This window comes from Myotis nattereri, assembly GCF_964212035.1.
Source record: "Myotis nattereri genome assembly, chromosome: 4".
NCBI lineage: Eukaryota > Metazoa > Chordata > Mammalia > Chiroptera > Vespertilionidae > Myotis > Myotis nattereri.
Window position 1 is genome coordinate 96,680,159 of NC_138079.1, and position 18,521 is coordinate 96,698,679.

General features: G+C 42.7%; 1 protein-coding gene across 50 annotated transcripts in view; it reads right to left on the reverse strand.

The window, feature by feature from the left end:
• Positions 1-18,521, reverse strand: part of RBFOX1 (RNA binding fox-1 homolog 1) — a 2,169,222-nt gene that overhangs the window by 92,665 nt on the left and 2,058,036 nt on the right. For all 50 annotated transcript variants that reach the window (XM_081089185.1, XM_081089163.1, XM_081089189.1 and 47 more), the window contains one exon: positions 12,424-12,477. In XM_081089185.1, the coding sequence (XP_080945311.1) occupies positions 12,424-12,477 (54 nt within the window). The remainder of the gene's footprint in view (positions 1-12,423; positions 12,478-18,521) is intronic.

An 18,521-nucleotide genomic window follows, 5' to 3' on the forward strand; every position in this document is an offset into this window, starting at 1 on the left:
AATCCAACCAAGGAAGCCTCTGGCAAGGAAGTATCTCCTACAGATGAGAAAATCCTACTTGCAAGATAGAACTAAGACACGGAGGCAGGGAACACAGAGAGGAGAAATAGTGAACTCTTAATGTCTGAAAACAACAACAACAACAACAGGAAAAGCATGGGCTTTAGAAACTTTTAACCTTAGTTTTTTTGTTTTTGTTTTTTTCCAGCCTCAGTCACTATTTCTTTGACCTCGGGCAAGGCAACTAACATTCCTGAACCTCATTTTCACATCTGTGAATAGGGACACAAATATCTACTTTATCAAATACTGTTAAAGGATTAGGACTGTCATATGAAAGGGTTTGGCAAGTAGTAGACCAACTGTAAGTGACCTCAGTAATAATAATAATAATAATAATAATAATAATAATAATGGAAATAATTATTATTATTTGGAATTTCAAAATATGGCACTTTGGGATACTTATTTGTTTCCTTGTTCCTTTAAAGAAAAAGTCATCAGTACAAATTGATGACTAGTGTACTGTTTTCTTTGACCACTAACATAATGCTAAAGATAACAGAATTAATGGAAGACATTTTAAGATTGGAAAATAATTACACGTCTTTAAATGTGATAGGTTTACTGTTACAAGTCAGAATCTGGCTTCTTTTCTAGGAATCAGAATATGGGGCCACATGGGTTTGGGTCAATGTTCCTGCCTGGTACGGCCCCTCAGGGTGATGGGGAGAAGCCACTCCTTCCTATAATTGAGACATGTCCCCCCTGACTGTGTGTGCCTCTTACTGGTCTCACAGCCTGCTCCTAAAGACATTTTAGGTTGCCTCTCTGCTCAGGAGAAAAACATAGTAGTTGTGCGTTAGCTGCCATCAGTAGAGTTCAATGGAGTTTACAGATTTCTGCAAAACCCTAGATGTCCCGCCTCAATGTTTCTCTCTCATTTTTTTAGGGACAAGAGTCTCTAAGATGATCAAAGAGTCCAAAAACCTTCTGGAGAGCCTCCCCATGTGCCCCATCTTGTATTTCATGAACTATGATAAGACTTTATTTTTGGAGGAACTGGATGTATTTGTGCAATGGGGGCAGAGATTCATTTTGACCTCCCTTCCTGTCCCAGATTAGGTTTCTGTCACTGACTTCACTCCTCTGGTGAAAGTAGAAACTATACTTCAACTTTGAGTCTCTCTAAGAGTAATTAGAGACATTCCTTTAAATATGACACACACACACACACACACACACACACACACACACACACACCCTATGGGCTGAAAGCAAATAGAAAATTTCAACTAGTGAAAATTATTTTCAAAAATGACAGAGAAGTAATAGAGTTTCCATCTTTATAATACCCTATGGTGTGAAACAAACACTAGAAACATACACACTCATATTTTTTTTTCCAGGGGAAATATCAATGATATTGGGGTGTTCACGTTTTTAAAATGATATTGGGTTGCACACAATGATAAGCGTACATCAATTAACCTTTGCATCAGATTTAAATGCATAACCCATTAACTGACTTAATCTCTCAAAAAAAATAACAGCCTTTGGCATTATTCTTTGAATAATCCTTGTTTAGTTTCCATAATGGTATACAGTTTAATGAAAAACTCATTAGAATGTAGCATACGGCGAAATTAATACTGGCTGATTCTTTGGGTGTAAATAGCAAATGCCGATGCTGGGTTCCATTTTTCACTGGCTTTATTAATTTTTCATAAACCAATATTCGACTGTAATGGGTTGTAACAGTTGCATAGTAGTTCTGGAAATGCATTAACTGTCATCAATGTAACCTAAGGAGGTTTTGCCACTTGCTTGTTGATTCTTCAACACTATGTTTTAAAAAGCTAATAGGAGAGCTTTATTGTATGCTTGGGGAAGGAGTATCTACATCTAATTACCATACAGGGTGTTAAACAATATTTGGCCAATTTGTCTATTGACACAACAACTCAATCTTGGGCCAATAAGAGTGAACTATACATTTTGAAAAGAACTCTGAAAGTGAGAAGCAACAACAATAAAAAAAAAAAAAAAAAAAAAAAAAAAAAAAACAACCCACAAACCTTTAAAACAAAATAGTAATAGAATGGCAACACCAGTTAAAATATAAAGAAAAAAAATCACCTCATTTAAAAAAAAAAATCTCTGGGAATTCACTTTCCTAGGAAAAGATTTAGATAGAACCAGGAAACAAATAATTATGATAGTCTTGGGGTTGGGCAGCAGCCCAGTCATCCTGGGGTCTGTGAAGATGCCAATCTCTGGAACTGGTGAGCAGTTACTTTTTCCAGCCCTCAGGGCCTGACCTATCTGTTAGGAATCTGTTCTCAGGATAAGACTATTATTTGCTTCAAAGGTAGATTTGGGTGCTACCTCATACCAAGTGTTTTGCTTGTTTATTTTTTTATGTTTTTATCAGAGCTTTCAATGGTTGCCTGAGACTCAAAGGATAAATTCTAGAACCCAGATTCCTGTGTATGACATCATCAGGTCTTCTGCAGCTTTTCTCTAGAGCAGTGGTTCTCAACCTTCCTAAGGCCGCGACCCTTTAATACAGTTCCTCACGTTGTGGTGACCCCCAATTTCATTGTTACAAATTGAACATAATTAAAGCATAGTGATGAATCACAAAAACAATATGTAATTATATATGCGTTTTCCGATGGTCTTAAGCGACCCCTGTGAAAGGGTCATTCGACCCCCAAAAGGGGTCGTGACCCACAGGTTGAGAACCCCTGCTCTAGAAGGTCCTCTCTGATTTCAGCAGATCAGTCCTTCTTAGCCTTTGGGGTAAACCTGATTTTGCCTCAGAAATGTATATCTCAGGTGAAAGTCAAGTAAGTACCTGTATTTGTTTTTATTTGTTTGTTTGTTTAACATTTCTCAGTGGATTCTGTAGATAAAAGTTGAGAAATTCCTGTAGGCTCTACCAACCCCTCTTTACTTACCTCTACAACAAGCATGTCAGACTCACGGCCCACAATGAATATTTTTGCGGCCCAGCCAATATCACGCTATGTAAGAAACGTTTTAATAAAAATATTTCATAACTTAATTTTTACAATATCCTGTCATACATATTATTAATAACAAACTACAATGTTCGCTAATGACTGATGACTATAATCATTTGCATTCATTTCCCTTACACACCTTACGCACAGGTGCACCATTTCTCTCCACTAATACTAGCAGCGGATATTTTAGCAGCCGATTGCCACGTCATTATTTTTGTACTGACTTGTTTGGTGAGCACAACAGGAAAGATTTCGCTTTCAGAGAACAAGAAAAATAAGTTTATTTGCTTGCGCTTATTAATTTTTGCAGTTATTCAGTGTCTGATAAGTTAATGTTCAAGAAAAAATATTAATTTTTATTAAAATGTTCTATTATTTTATGTTAACGGTTACTCCTTTATTTCAGCCCTTTATATTCAGCATGTCTCTATCAAAATAAACCTACGTTTCTGTGAAAATTGAAGCTTTTGGTTTTTTGTTTGGCCCATATTCACTTAAATCTTAGCCTTTGAGTTTGACATGCTTGCTCTACAATGACCTTACCCTGCTAACTCTTACTTATCCTTAAAATCCCTATTTGTGCCACCCCTCTGACTGCTAACGTAAGGGGTTGTTCTCTTTCAGTATCATCGTTTGTGACACACTGAGATGCTTTCCTTGTCTGCATCCTTGACTGCCTTGCCGAATTCTGGGGGGAAGGACTCCCCCCTCCCCGCCCCAGTGCCCATCACAGTGCCTGGCACTTCTCAGGCCCTCGATGCTATAACGGGTGCTAAAGGATGAACTGATACAAGCCAGTGACATGTGTTACTTTACACAAGGCATGTCTCTTTGGCTCTTCCTTGGCGAATATCACACAACTGAGTGACAACCAGCGAACCTCAGGGCTTTCTGCAGTGTGTAACTGCTAAACCAGTGCAACGCTAAAGACAACAACAACATTCCCCCAGGAGAGAGCTAGTGGCTTGGTGTTTATTAAATCTGGACTTTCCAAGCCAGGGTCAGCAGAGTGGGGTTGTGGCTTCCACATTGTTACACAGCTGGGGTAACAAACAGCACTCAAACAGATGACTAGTTCGTGACCCATGAAAGTGATATGAAATGTAAATGTCGGTGTCCTTAAATAAAGCCTCCTCAGAGCACAGGCACGCCCATTCATTAGGTATTGTCTGTGGCTGCCTTGTACACACTGGCAGAGTTGAGTCACGACAGAGACCAAATGGCACAAAAAACCCAAAATATTGACTAGCTGGCCCTCTACTGAAGAAATGTGCTGACCAGCTCTGAGCGAAAAGCCACACGTTCTATTTTTCTAGTAAGTACATTCAGCTTGATCTTTTCTTCTATAATCAACCAACATGGTGGTACATCTTGTCTTAGATCATCATCATTACACCAACCACTATTATCATTATCACCATTGCTATGTATTGTCATCTTTTCATCTTCAATTTCTTTTTCTGTAGTGCCCGAAAGGGTTAACTCTGCCGGGTTGCTCGAACCCCGTATATTCCCTCCAAAGCCTTGCTTTGGGTACTGACCCTGAGTCACCTCCTGCCATGTAGCACCTGATAGGCCTGTGTTTGGATGCCTGAGCCCTTGGGCCACACAGTCCCAGTCTGATAAAACAGTTAAGGTAGCAATTTGCCTTAACTTTTGCTCTGGGGGCTAAGTTTTGAGTAGCTGAGCTCAGTCATATGGATGCTTCATGTCTCTGTCACTGACTCCCAATAAAAACCCTGGGCACCGAATCTCAGGTGAGCTTCTTTGACTGACAACACTTTGCAGGGGTTGTCACACATCATTGCTGGGAAATCAAGTCCCTCCCTGAGACTCCACAGGGAGAGCTCCTGACTGGTCTTCTGCCCTTCACCCCGTGTACTCTTTCCCTTTGCGGATCTTTAATCTGAATCCTCCTACTAAAATACAAAGGTGAGTATCACCACCTTTCTGAGTCCTGTGAGTCCTTCTAGCCCATCAGAGTGTGGTCTTGGGGACCCCCAACACGGCTCTGAAGTACATAATCAAACATTATGCTTTTCTCTTCTGGAGTCAAAAATCACAAGTAAGAAACATTTGGGCGAAAGTCTCTTTAAATTCTTTGATTGCTTTTGAGAACTACAGCTGTCATACATCTTTAGCCGTAGCAAGTGGTAGAGACCAAGAGTTATTAAGATATTCAGTGAATAGGTGCCATCTTTAGCAATGTCCCTCTATCAGGACAGGATTTCTCAACCTTAGCACTGTCAACATGTAGGGACAGATCATTCTGTGTGGTGGGGGGCTGTCCTGTGCACTGTAGGATGTTTTGCAGCATCCCTGGCCTCCACCCACTAGATGTCAGTAGTGAACACCCATGCTCCCAGGAATAACAATGACAAATGTCTCCAGATAGTCTCCAGCTCCTTCGGTGGGGTGGAGAGGTGGGGGTCACTCCCAGTTCAAAACCATTGACCCAGGATATTGGATTAATTAAAGCATTTGTAGGGGGTAAGTTGTTTTAGTAAAATGGAATGCACTTGAGATTCACAAAGATATAGGTTTGGAAGACATCCAGCTCTTTAGCTTTGGAAGTCAGCAACCTTGGAAAACTTGACTAGATTTCCTAATATATTTGCAACAGAAAGATAATGACACTCACCCTGCCAGGTTGTGATGTATGTAAAAATCCCAGTGTGGAGCTTGGCATGTGTGTGTGATATTAAATGAAAAGATGCCTGATGCATAGAAGACGTGGGGGGGGGGGGGGCAGCCATGCCTTCCTCTCCTCCTACAGTGGAAATTGTAAAACAAGGTGAAGAAAAACATGGGCTTTGAGGTTAGAAAAAAGACCTTTCTGTAATAAAGTTTTTTTTAGTTTTTTTTTTTAAATACTAGTTCTGTGATTTAGGGAATGAGATAACTGTCCAGGAAGCCTTGGTTTCACCATTTCTATAATAATGTTAATGCTATAACATTCTTAGGAGGACCTGAGGAGATACAAAGTGTTTAACACAATGCCAGGCATAGAATAAGTGCCCCAAATTGATTTATGTTGCTGATATTTTGAGTTATTCAGTGTATTGATGATGCAGCCTGAAACTCTCCCTATGAAATTTATCCAGAGCCAGGTGTTCAAACCTCATCTTTCTCCCACAGCCTAGATGTGGGGCTCCGACAGGGACTGTCCTGCACCTCCCTGCTTTGGGGGAGCACTCCTGGATAGACTTTCATACAATAGAAGGGACACTCATTTATTTAGGAAATGGAGTGTTTAGTTCTTATTCAAAAACCCCACAGGCTCCATCACAGCTGAGCTGCATTACCTCTGTGGGACAGGGAAGGACATAGATAAGAATTAAGGCCAAATGTGTGTAGGGATGGGATGAAATATGCTGAGACAGATGGGGGAGGAGTGGAGAGAAGGAAAGTGAATTGCAACCAAAAGAGGAGGCAAAGCCAAAGAGATGCACGAGATACATTCTTTGACGGGGAACAATGCCAGGCTGATAGTTCTTTGCCTCTGGGACTTAAATCCGCACCCTTCTGTTCCAGTTCACTGAAGGGCACTGCGTTTAATCTGGCAGATGTGCAAATTATGCAGGCCATCTCAGAGCCCAAGGTTATGGTTCACAAGGAATGGTTCCTTACTACCATGGCTGCGTGTCTGGATGTGTCTGATCCTCTGGGTGGACATGGAAAATGTTAAAGCCATGAGGGGTGCCTGGCTATTAGCTGCTGTGAGGGGTTCGGAGTGGAAGCAGGTACCTTCCAACCCCACACTCCACTCTCTCAGGATGCTCAGGTCACCCCAAGCAGGGCATGCTTTGTCCCCAGTATTTTGGCATATCATCCTGAGCCCAGCCATAGATCATAAAAGAAAAGCAGCTTGGGTCAGGGGCTACAGTTATCACAGGTTCTGGATAATCTTACTTTTTTCAGATGCTATTACATCCAAATGGCAAAGCACGAATGGGGGGAAAAAAGCCCATTCAAAAGTGTGGCTACAGGTCATTCTCATAACTGTAATGGACTCAATCAAGTGACGTGGGGAGTGGGGACGCAACTGGGAGGGAGACCTTCACCTACCTTCTTTTGGCTTCAAAGCCCATAGAAAACCAATACCGTTATACAGGTAATCCCAGGTCAAATACAGCTGCCCTTTCAAAATAAGCAATCACAGAGCGCTACATCCATCTTCTTCATTTTTAAAATTTATATTGAGATCCCAATCCACTTTCCCATCACCTCGCCTGGTACCCAGTTCCGTGTCCATGGCCAGGCTTGTACCGACATGGGCATGCTCAAGGTGATTTCAGTGATCACACTTACATTTTTATTTTACTTTAGTGCCTGTAAAGTTATTTTATACTCATTATATTATCAAATCCTACCTATAACCCCAGGATAACCTACTTTCAAGACCTGACCACCTTTCAAATATGACGTTGCAGCCAGGTATGCCCTTCTTTAAGTACCTCTTATTGATTGTTTTGCCCCTCGGAATCAGAAATTTTTATTTTCAGGAGGAGTATACATTCAGGACCCCCTCTTCCCTCACCCCCACAAAAAAAAAAATACAAAACCTGCTCATAGTAATAGTCTCACTAAGACAATTTTTCAGTGTCATCTTCAAGGCCTTTGAGTAATTTACTCTGTATCTTTCTACTATGGACTTGAATTGTGTGTTTCTTTTCATCAGGACCGAACTATATCTTAGATTTGCATTGCACTGAAAGGTCCTTTCCTTCCCTTATTGATCGCGACTTGTGGAGTAATTGAACTGGATTCCAATTTTCCTTTGCAAGCGGGGTGCTCTCCATCCCTGGAAGTGAGTTATGCGTGTTCAAGTGGTGCATCTTATGAATCTTGTTAAGCTTTGCTGCCTTAGAGCCCCACTGATGGAATATTTAATCACAGAAATGAGTTGGCAGATATGATATACAGTGCGGTTAAGCTTTGCAGCGATCTTAGCAGCAATTGAGAAACAGATGACTTTGCCATTTGTCAGTACCATGTTGACATCTTTGCATAACCTTCTGTTATTTATTTTGATTTTGTTGTACTTATTTATGAAGATTAAAGGTGCTTTCAATCAACAGTTTCGTGGGCTCGATATCATGATTATCTCTCAAAGACACCACTTTTTAAAAACCTTTTTTATTAGCAAGCAAAGGGAATCTCTCACCCAGATGGGAAAAGTGTAAGAATCCTCTCTGAGCCTTCCTCCTTGAGATTCTTAGAAACACTATTCTAATTACACTAAGTTGAGGCATGCTCCTGGGAACAGACATTTGTAGATACTGTTCTTCTATGTGGGGTCTTCCGTTGTCCTTAAACTCTAAAATGGAATGGACATAGAGACAGGCTAAAGTCTTGGAGACCCATCTGGACTTTTTATTTTATTTTATTGACTTATCAACCTTTTGTCTTGAGAATAAGCCTCTAGAAGTCTGAAGATGATGATACATATGGAAAACTAATCAATGTTGCTTAGAATAACAGGGAAATACCACTTTGTCTTCGGAGAAGATTCATACAGGGTCGTGGGATTAAGCTGATTTATGCCTACCTGCTCCGGGGGCCGAGTCGGGTGAGTGTTTAAGAGTTTGTCCAGGCCTGAGAGCTCAGAAGAACCACCCGAAATGAAAGACCTTCCTGCACAGCTTTCTGAATGCCTCCCTTGGACTGTGTAGGCGAGGGAGGGCGCATGTCATAATTTATCAAAGCAAATTAATACAAAGCTAGTAATTAAAGATCCTCATTAAGAGGTTCAACTGCTCTCCCCACCCCCACCCTGCGTTAGCAATAAAAATGCACTCAGGGCGTCAGGAGGTTATACAGGGAAATCAATACCCTGCCATTTTATAATTAAAAGAGAAAATAAATGTTAGGGAAAAGTCCACTAAATTAGGAAAATTACCTTTAGGAGAGATTGAAAATATCGATTTTAATTTACAAAATATGTGAACTTTTCATGCCCCATTCGGAGAGACAATTGGAGGCTGGGCTGTTAATTCTGCATAAGCTTCAGAAAATCAATAATTATACTATGGAATATTATGATATGTGTCATTAACACAGCATCTTATACAGAGAAATGACTAATAAGTCTGGCTTTCTATCTCAGGCAGACACAGGGCTGGCCCACTAACCATCCCTAGCAAATCAATGACAGGGTCTTCATTGCAGCTTTGAGGCATATTCAAAATTGCAAGATAAATGCAGGCTATTTTTATACTTGGGGAAATTTAAAATGCCCCCTGAAATTCTTAGTCATGGGCATTTAAATGGGTGACCTTAGTAATTATACCTGGTTATGGAAATGAATATATTTCATACCTATGTTTTTATATATACAGGAGTGAGCAAAAAGTACATTTATTCCTGTATTATCATTTATTAAACATTGTCTTGTTTATTTGTATTATAACTAAACCTACTTTTGCCCACCCCTGTGTGCATTCCATAGATACAGGTGCCTGAAACTTTAGATTTAAGCTGGCAGGAGTCTCAGTGTTTTTTAAAAATATTTCCAAGGGATAGTTTTGGAGTGTTGAATTTGCAACAGTATTTCCCCACATTTCTGACTACCACAAGCTCTGTCTACCTACAGACACAAATACACAGGCAAAAAGGGAAAAGCTTCTGATTAAGCAGAAGCTCGATACTGTCCACTCAAACCACAAATGTTCAGATTTCCCAAGCATCACTGACTTATCTGTGGCCCCTGTTTTTAAGGTTTAAGGTGTTTGGAACAAGTCATAGAAATCATTATGTGGTTGGTTAGACTCCTTCAAGCTTCCCCTGACACAACTGGATGACATGTCTGAATATGGTGGCAGACGGTGGTGGAAATAATCCAAAATCATTATCTTATTTCTCTTCTTAATTTGGACACAGATCAGGAATCTCTGCTACCATAGGGCACAGTCAGTAAGAATGACTTCTAATATTCATAAAAAAGAAAGAAGCAGCATACCTGGTTGTAAAGCATATAGCCTCTTGCTTTCAAATTCTAGCCAGCTTCCTACCAGCTGTGACATCTTAGTCCCATGATGCTAACTCCTTGAACCTTAGTCCCCTCATTTGGAAAGTTGCCATAAGAATTTTAACACATTAATTTAGGTATAGGGTGTGTAACAGTATCTGAGCATAGAAAAAACTCGGCCCGTATTTACCCGTATGATAACGTATTCTTTCTCTATATAGCCCAGTGATTTAACTACTAAGGGTGGGCCCAGGACTAATCTGAATCACAGTTCTAATGTTCTAAAAGTTACACAGATTAATTTGCTCTCGAATGTACGCCGTAGTCTACATTGTTTATTCTGTCTTATTGTCCTCTTAATAAACCACATCTTTGCATATGGGTTTGACAAAGATATTTGGTGTTTTCCTGGTTTCCAGAAAAAAAATGACCAAATACTTTGCATGGGACCAGAAAAATGCACTCTCTTCTCTCTACTGCAAGGCATGCGCATACCCTACCTCTTCGGCAGATGACATCTTGCTCCTTGTTCTTGACCCATAACTTGGGGACAAAGCATGCAGGTAGGTGAGTGGGCATGCACCCACCACACACAGAATCTGCCCCCTCTTTACTCCCGCGGCTCCATGTCACTGGGCAGCGTCTTCGGGTGCACAGAAGTGCTGTCTTAAGGTCTCCTTGTGCCCTTGGGCCAATTTCATTTATTTGCCATTTTGGACAAGGATGTACTCCAGCAATATCTATTTCCCCTGAACAGACTGCCTTACTTCTGGTCCCAAAAATTAACTTCCGCCAAATGGACATGCTGAGAACGGAAGGACTAGTCCTCTCATGAGATAAGAAGACACTCTCTTAGTTTAGTGGTATACTCATAGTTCAGCATTGTCAGCCCTCTGCTAACTTTCACTTATGGCAACAAGGTGGAATAGTAACTTGTTCCTATTTACCCAATGTTTACATGGTGCCACCTCTGCACCAAACACTCTTCATATATTAATCCACGTAATTCTTGTAAATACCTGTGTGTTTGTTACTATTATCATCTCCCATTTAACAGATGAAGACACTGAGGCACAGAGAGGTTAAGTAACTTGCCTAGAGTCACACAGCTTGCCAAAAGAGGGGCCAGAATTTGAACTCAGGCTGTTTTGAGTGCAGTGTCCATGTTGCTCACTCTGCTAGGTGTCCTGTTAGCATATGGGTTCCACCATATGGTCACGGGAAGCCTTATGGCTATCTCGCTCCTCCCTCATAAGCATCAACACTGCTACTCCACAGTCATAGGGTCCCTTGACTTATCCCAGGCTTGTGGCAAAATCCAAACAACTGCAGACGTTGTCTATCTAAAATCCAGAACACATATTGGACCTTCCCAGATTTACCTTTTTAAAAACATCAAATTGGTTATTAAACCAAAGTAGCTAAGTTTCCCATGCTCCCTTGTTATTCACTAAGGTGGATGCTTAGTATCATGACGGTGACCGCAGTGAGGCATCCCAGAAAAAACAGAGCAGGGGGAATGACTTACCATCAAGAACTCACTAAGTAAATGGGCAGACCAAGTGGTCATTGCTTTCGCCTTATTAAAAAGTAAGGGTCACATCAAAGAAAGACCTCTTTTCAATACCCATGGGGCAAATCTCCTCAGTCCCCAGGTGTTAAATGCAGCCTTGTTAATGAGCAAGGACACAACAGGCAGAAGTGACAGGCCAAGGCAAGCAAAATCTCAGCCACTGTTGTTCTGGGCTACTCTCTCTCTCTGAATTTGATGGTCAAGTTTTCTACTACAGTGTCTTTCCAAGTTGAGAGATAGTTGCAGGGAAGGCAGGGAAGGGGGAAGAGAGATACACCCTTGATGGCAAAGCAGAGAGCACTGGAATTACTAAAGAAGATTGATCAATGGAGAAAGAAAGACAACTTAGTTCTTTCCAGTTTTCTCAATAGTCCTTCTCTTGGCAATTCCAACTCATTGCCACACTATTGGAATAACTAATTCAATTCTCTGCTTTGCCAGGGGAAAAGAAATGCGACCCCAAACGGAAATGTATGGCTAAAAGAACACATCCAGGCACTGACCAAAAATGGGCGTGAAGATTTGCTCAATATGCATCTGCATAAAGTATCCACACTTTTTTTTTTAAGGCAAAACCAATGGGAAATGTCATAAGGAGCAGTGGCTCCAGGCTTGCTCCACAGTGGAACTGACATAATCCCCCTTTATTTTTTCAAAGGGTTTTAAACACTTTTGATTTTGCCAAAAAAAGTAACAATAATAATAATAAATACATAAAATCACCCAGAACTTAAGGATTTACTTGGCTCCATTTTTTTTTTTTTCTTCCCAAAACCCATTCTTTATTGGCAGGCAAAGCACAGATAGAACAGAACAAGAAGACATCGTGCAAAACAGAAACTGTTTACCTGCATAGAATTCGGGACTGTAGACGGCACCCACAACTGGATTCAATTTCCAGCCTTGAAACAAATACACAAAACATTAACATCACCTTTGATTCAACAATGAATATCGTTGCAAATTAACCACACATCTAAAGCGTTGGTGTCTTTTATAATTTTAAAATTCAGAGAATAATAGTTTGGGCATATAACATTCTTTGAAAACTACACAGTACTAGGGAAATAGATTGATTCCCTCCTTTGATTTTCTGCCTATACAAGTTAATAGAATGGAAACTACTGACCAGCCACAGGTGAACCTTTTGAAAATGATGTGGTAATTAATTTTTTTTCCATATCAATTTTTTTTAGAGCCAATATAATAATTTCCTTCTTTTAGTCTGTTATGGGTTACCACGAAATAATTCTTCGCATTTCTCTGTTTGATAAGTTCACAAAAATTTGAAAGCTCACAGGAATAGAGATCTTGGCAGCAATATCTATCCTATCTAATAAAAGAGAAACATGGTAATTAGCTGTACCTCCGCTACCCTTCCCATTGGCTAATCAGGGCAATATGCAAATTAACTGCCACCTAAGATGGCGGCCGGCAGCCAGGCAGCTTGAAACTAACATGAGGCTTGCTTGCTTCAGTGACGGAGGACTCCAACGTTACCCGCCTGCCACTGCAGGCCTCTGAGCTACAACTCTAAGCAACTATGTAACAAATATAGACGCTAAACAAAACCCCAGAAACCTGATTTAGTCCGCCGGGCTTCAGCCAGCAGGATTGCAACATTGTAAGCAAAGGCCAGAAACCTACTTTCAGCAGCAGAGGCCTAAGAGCTGGAGCCAAGCCTCAAAGCTAAAGCTGCCCCAGAATAAAAAAAAGAAAAAAAGGAGCGGTTGGGAGCTTCAGTCACCCCCAGCCTGAAAACAGCCCTCAGCCCCTCACCCAGACTGGCCAGGCACCCCAGTGTGGACCCCCACCCTGAAGGGTGTGTGACCAGCTGCAAATAGCCATCATCCCCTCACCCAGGCTGGCCAGGCTCCCCAGTGGGGACCCCCACCTTGAAGGATGTGTGACCAGCTTCAAACAGCCATCATCCCCTCACCCAGGCTGGCCAGGCACCCCAGTGGGGACCCCCACCCTGATCTAGGACACCCTTCAGGGCAAACCAGCCGGCACCCACCCATGCACCAGGCCTCTATCCTATATAGTAAAAGGGTAATATGCCTCCCAGCAACGGGATCAGCGGAGCCGAGAGGCCTCCCGGCACCGGGATCAGCGTGACAGGGGGCAGCGCCCAAACCCCCTGATCGCCCTGCTGCTCTGTGTGTGACAGGGGGGCGGGGGCACAACCTCCCCATCCACTCTGCTCTGTTCGTGACAGGGGAAGGTGCCCCAACCCCCTGATCAGCCCTGCTCTGTGCCTGATGGGGGGAGCTCCCCAAGCCCCTGATTGCCCTGCGGCTCTGTGTGTGACAGGGTGCAGCGCCCCAACCCCCTGATTGGCCCTGCTCTGTGTGTGACGGGGTAGAGCCATAACCTCCCCATCGGCCCTGCCCTGAGTGTGAGAGTGGCGGCGCCCCAAACCCCTGATGGGCCCTGCTCTGTGCGTGATGGGGTGGTGCCGCAACCTCCCCATCGACCCTGCCTTAAGTGTGACAGGGGACGGTGCCTCAACCCCCCAATCGACCCTACCCTGAGTGTGACTGAGGGTGGCATCACAACCTCCCGATCGCCCTGCTCTGTGCATGACAGGGGGCAGCACCCCACCTCCCCAATTGGCCCTGCTCTGAGCCCGACCAGGGGCTGCACCTAGGGATTGGGCCTGCCCTCTGCCACCTGGGAGCAGGCCTAAGCCAGCAGGTCGTTATCTCCCGAGGGGTACCAGACTGTGAGAGGGCACAGGCCGGGCTGAGGGATCCCCCCTTCCCCCGAGTGCACAAATTTTTGTGCACCGGGCCTCTAGTATATTTATAAAAGCCTCAGTGACCATTATGACCAAAGACTAGAAAGACAGGAACGACCGGTCAACCAGTTGCTATGATGCGCACTGACCACCAGGGTGCAGACGCTCAATGCAGGAGCTGCTCCCTGGTGGTCAGTGTGCTCCCACAGCCTACCTCCCCACGTCCCTCCCCCTGGCCCACCAACCTCCTGCATTTCCTCCCCACCCAGCTGGCCCTGACCCATCCCGATAAGGGCCGGCCAACCTCCCACGGTCCCTTCCCCCATCCTTCACCCCCTGGCCAGCAGGCCCCAATTCCGATTAGCCCAGCTCCCATCGGTCCGGCCCCTATCAGCCCTGATCACCGGCCAGGCCTAGGGACCCCACCCATGCACGAATTCCTGCACTGGGTCTCTAGTCTCTATATATAAAAGCCAAAGCAACTGACCAACCGAATGACAGGTCCACAGGTCGCTATGATATGCATTGGCCACTAGGGGGCAGACACTCAATGCAGGAGCACTGATCAGCGAGCATACCAAGCAGTGGCAGCAGGCGCAGCAGGGCCAAGATGAGCGGAGGAGTGACTCAGGCTCCTCCCCAATCACCTGCTGCTTCTAGCACTATTACATCCCCCGAGGGGTCCTGGATTGTGAGAGGGTGCAGGCCAGGCTGAGGGGCCTCTAGTATTCTGATAATTGTCATTCCTAATTATGACCCGGAGACTATACACTTCCAAAGTGCTTTTTAAATCCTAAAGAAAATGACATTTATCTGGTAGAGATTAAATATGGAATCTATTTCAGTTGCCTTCAAGAGCCATAACAATTCCTAATCAATACATGCATGATATCTAAGGTGACTTTCAAATAACCTGTATATAAGATGATCAGAATGCTGTAATTTTCCAAAAGTTTTGGAAGGAGCATTTTCTGTCAAATGAATCATGGCCCTTCAAAAAGTTTTACTCAAAAAAACAGCATAGAAGAATATTTTCCAATCATGAAGCTACCCATATGAGAGACCCACTGGACACTATTCAGGGAACAATCTCAGAAGAATGAGCATGTTTTAGGGTTTGGTGATTGTTTCCTGCCCCTGTTAGCATGCCTTTATGAAAACATCAATTATATGGAACTCCTGAAAGGCAGTGAAGGACAGGTGTGCTGCCTTTTGTGGAAAACCTGTGTCCTTGGGCTGAAGGTCAAACACAGGAGGCCTTGAGTGAATGTCCCTGAGCAAAGTCAGTGGTGAAAGTTGGGATTGTGGGAAGGTGTTTCTGCCGAGAAGAACTCTCAGCTCTTTCCAGAAGGGAGAGGTGTGATACCCCAATGTCTGACCTAAGTGATGTGCCTGTAAGAACGACTGAGAGGTGACCAAAATCTACTGACCCACTAAGAGGCTCCAACATCTCAACAGATATGCCCCCAGTGGACTTAAGGACTTTCTAGAATATTCTGAGAAAATGTTTGGTTTCTATGAACTTTCAGTTCCAACTTTAATAAGATAGCCGGTTTACAGTCCCCACGATGTTCTTAGGATAGAGTTTTTCAAAAGGTTGTCTTTGAATTATTGGGAGACTTCTTAATGGGAAATCCTTAGCCATATTTCAGACCTACAGAAAGGGACATAAAATTCTGATACCTATTGTCCCAACGGTTTTTTAAACTTCATACTGACAACTTCCTCTCTCACATGAACCACACATCTTGTCTTTTAGGAGTTTCTACAGTGATATAAAAATAAATATTGCCCCAAACATTTCAGAATATGTGTTCTATGAATGCAGAGAATGACTTCAATTTGGCCAGCTAAAATCTCACTGCTTCTCAAAGAAGAAAATACCCAACTCATGAGAGCCTGGGAACGGATGTTCATGGCAAGTTATTTTAAAAAAAAAATTTTAAAGGGAGAAAACTGATTGCAAATAAAGCTACAGCATTATCTAACCATACTTAACATTCTCTTTCTAGTCCATAGAAATCTCGAGTTTGTGAAAGAAATCTATATGGAGCTATATTAAATGAATTATTTACTTATTGCCCTTCTTCCATCTGCCCCACCTTTTACTGGCAGTGGAGACAGGATACTTTTAATACTACTCAAGTAAGGTTTTTCTTGTAGGCATCCTTATTAGCTGTCTTGAATTCTTCATTTGCACACAGCATTCACTGGGCGTGGACCCATGAATTCACTTTGATGTAACTGTCAAAGAGAAGTTATACCAAAGGTCTTTCATTTCCTCAAAGAAAGAGATTTTTCAGAGGTAAGTAAGATGGCCTAAAAAATCATATTTCTCTCATCTGATTTTCTCGTCCTCATTTCCTTGGACCAAGTAACCTCTCCCTCTGCCTGCCTATCTATCTATCTATCTATCTATCTATCTATCTATCTATCTATCTACCTAATCTATCATCTATCTGTCTGCTATCTATCTAATCTCTCTCTTTCTCCTCTATCTATCTAGACTGACCTCTTCACTCTTGACAACTTTGACCTGATTTAGGTCTCCAGTGTCTTCCCAGGGAAAGCTATTTAATGCCACTCCCTTCACTGTCTTTGAGCTACTCCCTGATTCAATTCCCAGTTTTATTTCCTGTATGGCGTTAACACTACCTGGAGTTATCTTTTTTTCTTTCTCTGCTTGTTAATTGTTTTTATAACCATCTCTTTTATTAGAATTACTGGTAAAGTGAGCAGGTCTGACATCCAATATGAATTCCCAGCATCTAAAAATGCATCTGGTGAATAGTCGGTGCTCCATACATACTTAGTTTTGCTCTAAAGGAACTAAAAGAATATAAAGCTTTTTCTAATAGACTCATTCCCTTTTGGTTAGGATTCTATCTTCTTTCAACCTCCAACGACCTGCTTCCTGATATACATTTAATAAAGAAGGACCCCGTTACGGGTGACAGTCTTCAAGGGAAAGGTAATAAGAATCCAGCCCTTGAAAATCACCTCTGTTCAGACTTACAGAGCTCAGACAGGTTTATGTAAATGTATGCAAATTGCATGCAAATGGTCTCCTAGTCCCAGTGACTCCATCTAGTACCTGGAAGAGACCCTTGGGATAACCCTGCTGGAGACAGGAGCTTGCACTGTCAGGAAGACGGACAAAATGATCCCAGTTTTAATTTCTCAGGCAGTTTGTGTACATCCCCCGGCCTTACATATTCACAGATTTTGATCAAGGACATTAAACCGAACAATGAGGCTTACCACAAAAAGAGAACAGCTGATTAAACCCACCACTCCCGGCCTCCCAGGGCCCCCCATAAAACAAGGCAGTGGAGCAGAGACCGGACTCCTGGGGGTCTCTCTCCATACCACATGCAGGAGCTGTTTAGAGAGATCCCTCTGTGGCTGGGCCTGGAGGGGCCACCTCTAAATCAGTGCTCCCATCCTCAAGTTCAGCTTCTCAAAGGTCAGCTGCCAGTTTCCCATAAAAACGCTGGCCAACATGCCTGCTGTTAACTAAGGCTCTATTACAGTGGTTCTCAACCTTCCTAATGCCGCGACCCTTTAATACAGTTTCTCATGTTGTGGTGAGCCCCAACCATAAAATTATTTTTGTTGCTACTTCATAACTGTAACTTTGCTACTGTTATGCATCGTAATGTAAATATCTGATTTGCAGGATGTATTTTCATTGTTACAAATTGAACATAATTAAAGCATAGTGATGAATCACAAAAACAATATGTAATTATATATGTGTTTTCCGATGGTCTTAGGCGACCCCTGTGAAAGGGTCATTCGACCCCCAAAGGGGTCGCGGCCCACAGGTTGAGAACCAATGCTCTATTAGGTGTTAAAAGGCAAGTCTGAATGCTTTTAACACCCCCCACCCCCCCCACCCCCCCCTCCACACACACACACACACAAACCCCCCACAAACAAACAAAAAAACACACCAAAAAAACCAAAAACTGAACAGGCCTTCTCTAGGGCTTTACTGTTATGGATGAAAAGGGGCCACATGCTAATTTGACTACCTCGGGGGAAGGCCTGTGTGGCTGCCTTGCAAACTCAGAGACCTAAAGTAACCACAAAGGATGGTCTGAAATTAAAGCTTTTTAATTAAAAAGCCATCTATTTGGGGTAGTCATGTCCTAGGCTGGTATCTTCCCTGACAAAATCAACTTTGATCTTAACTGAGCCTAG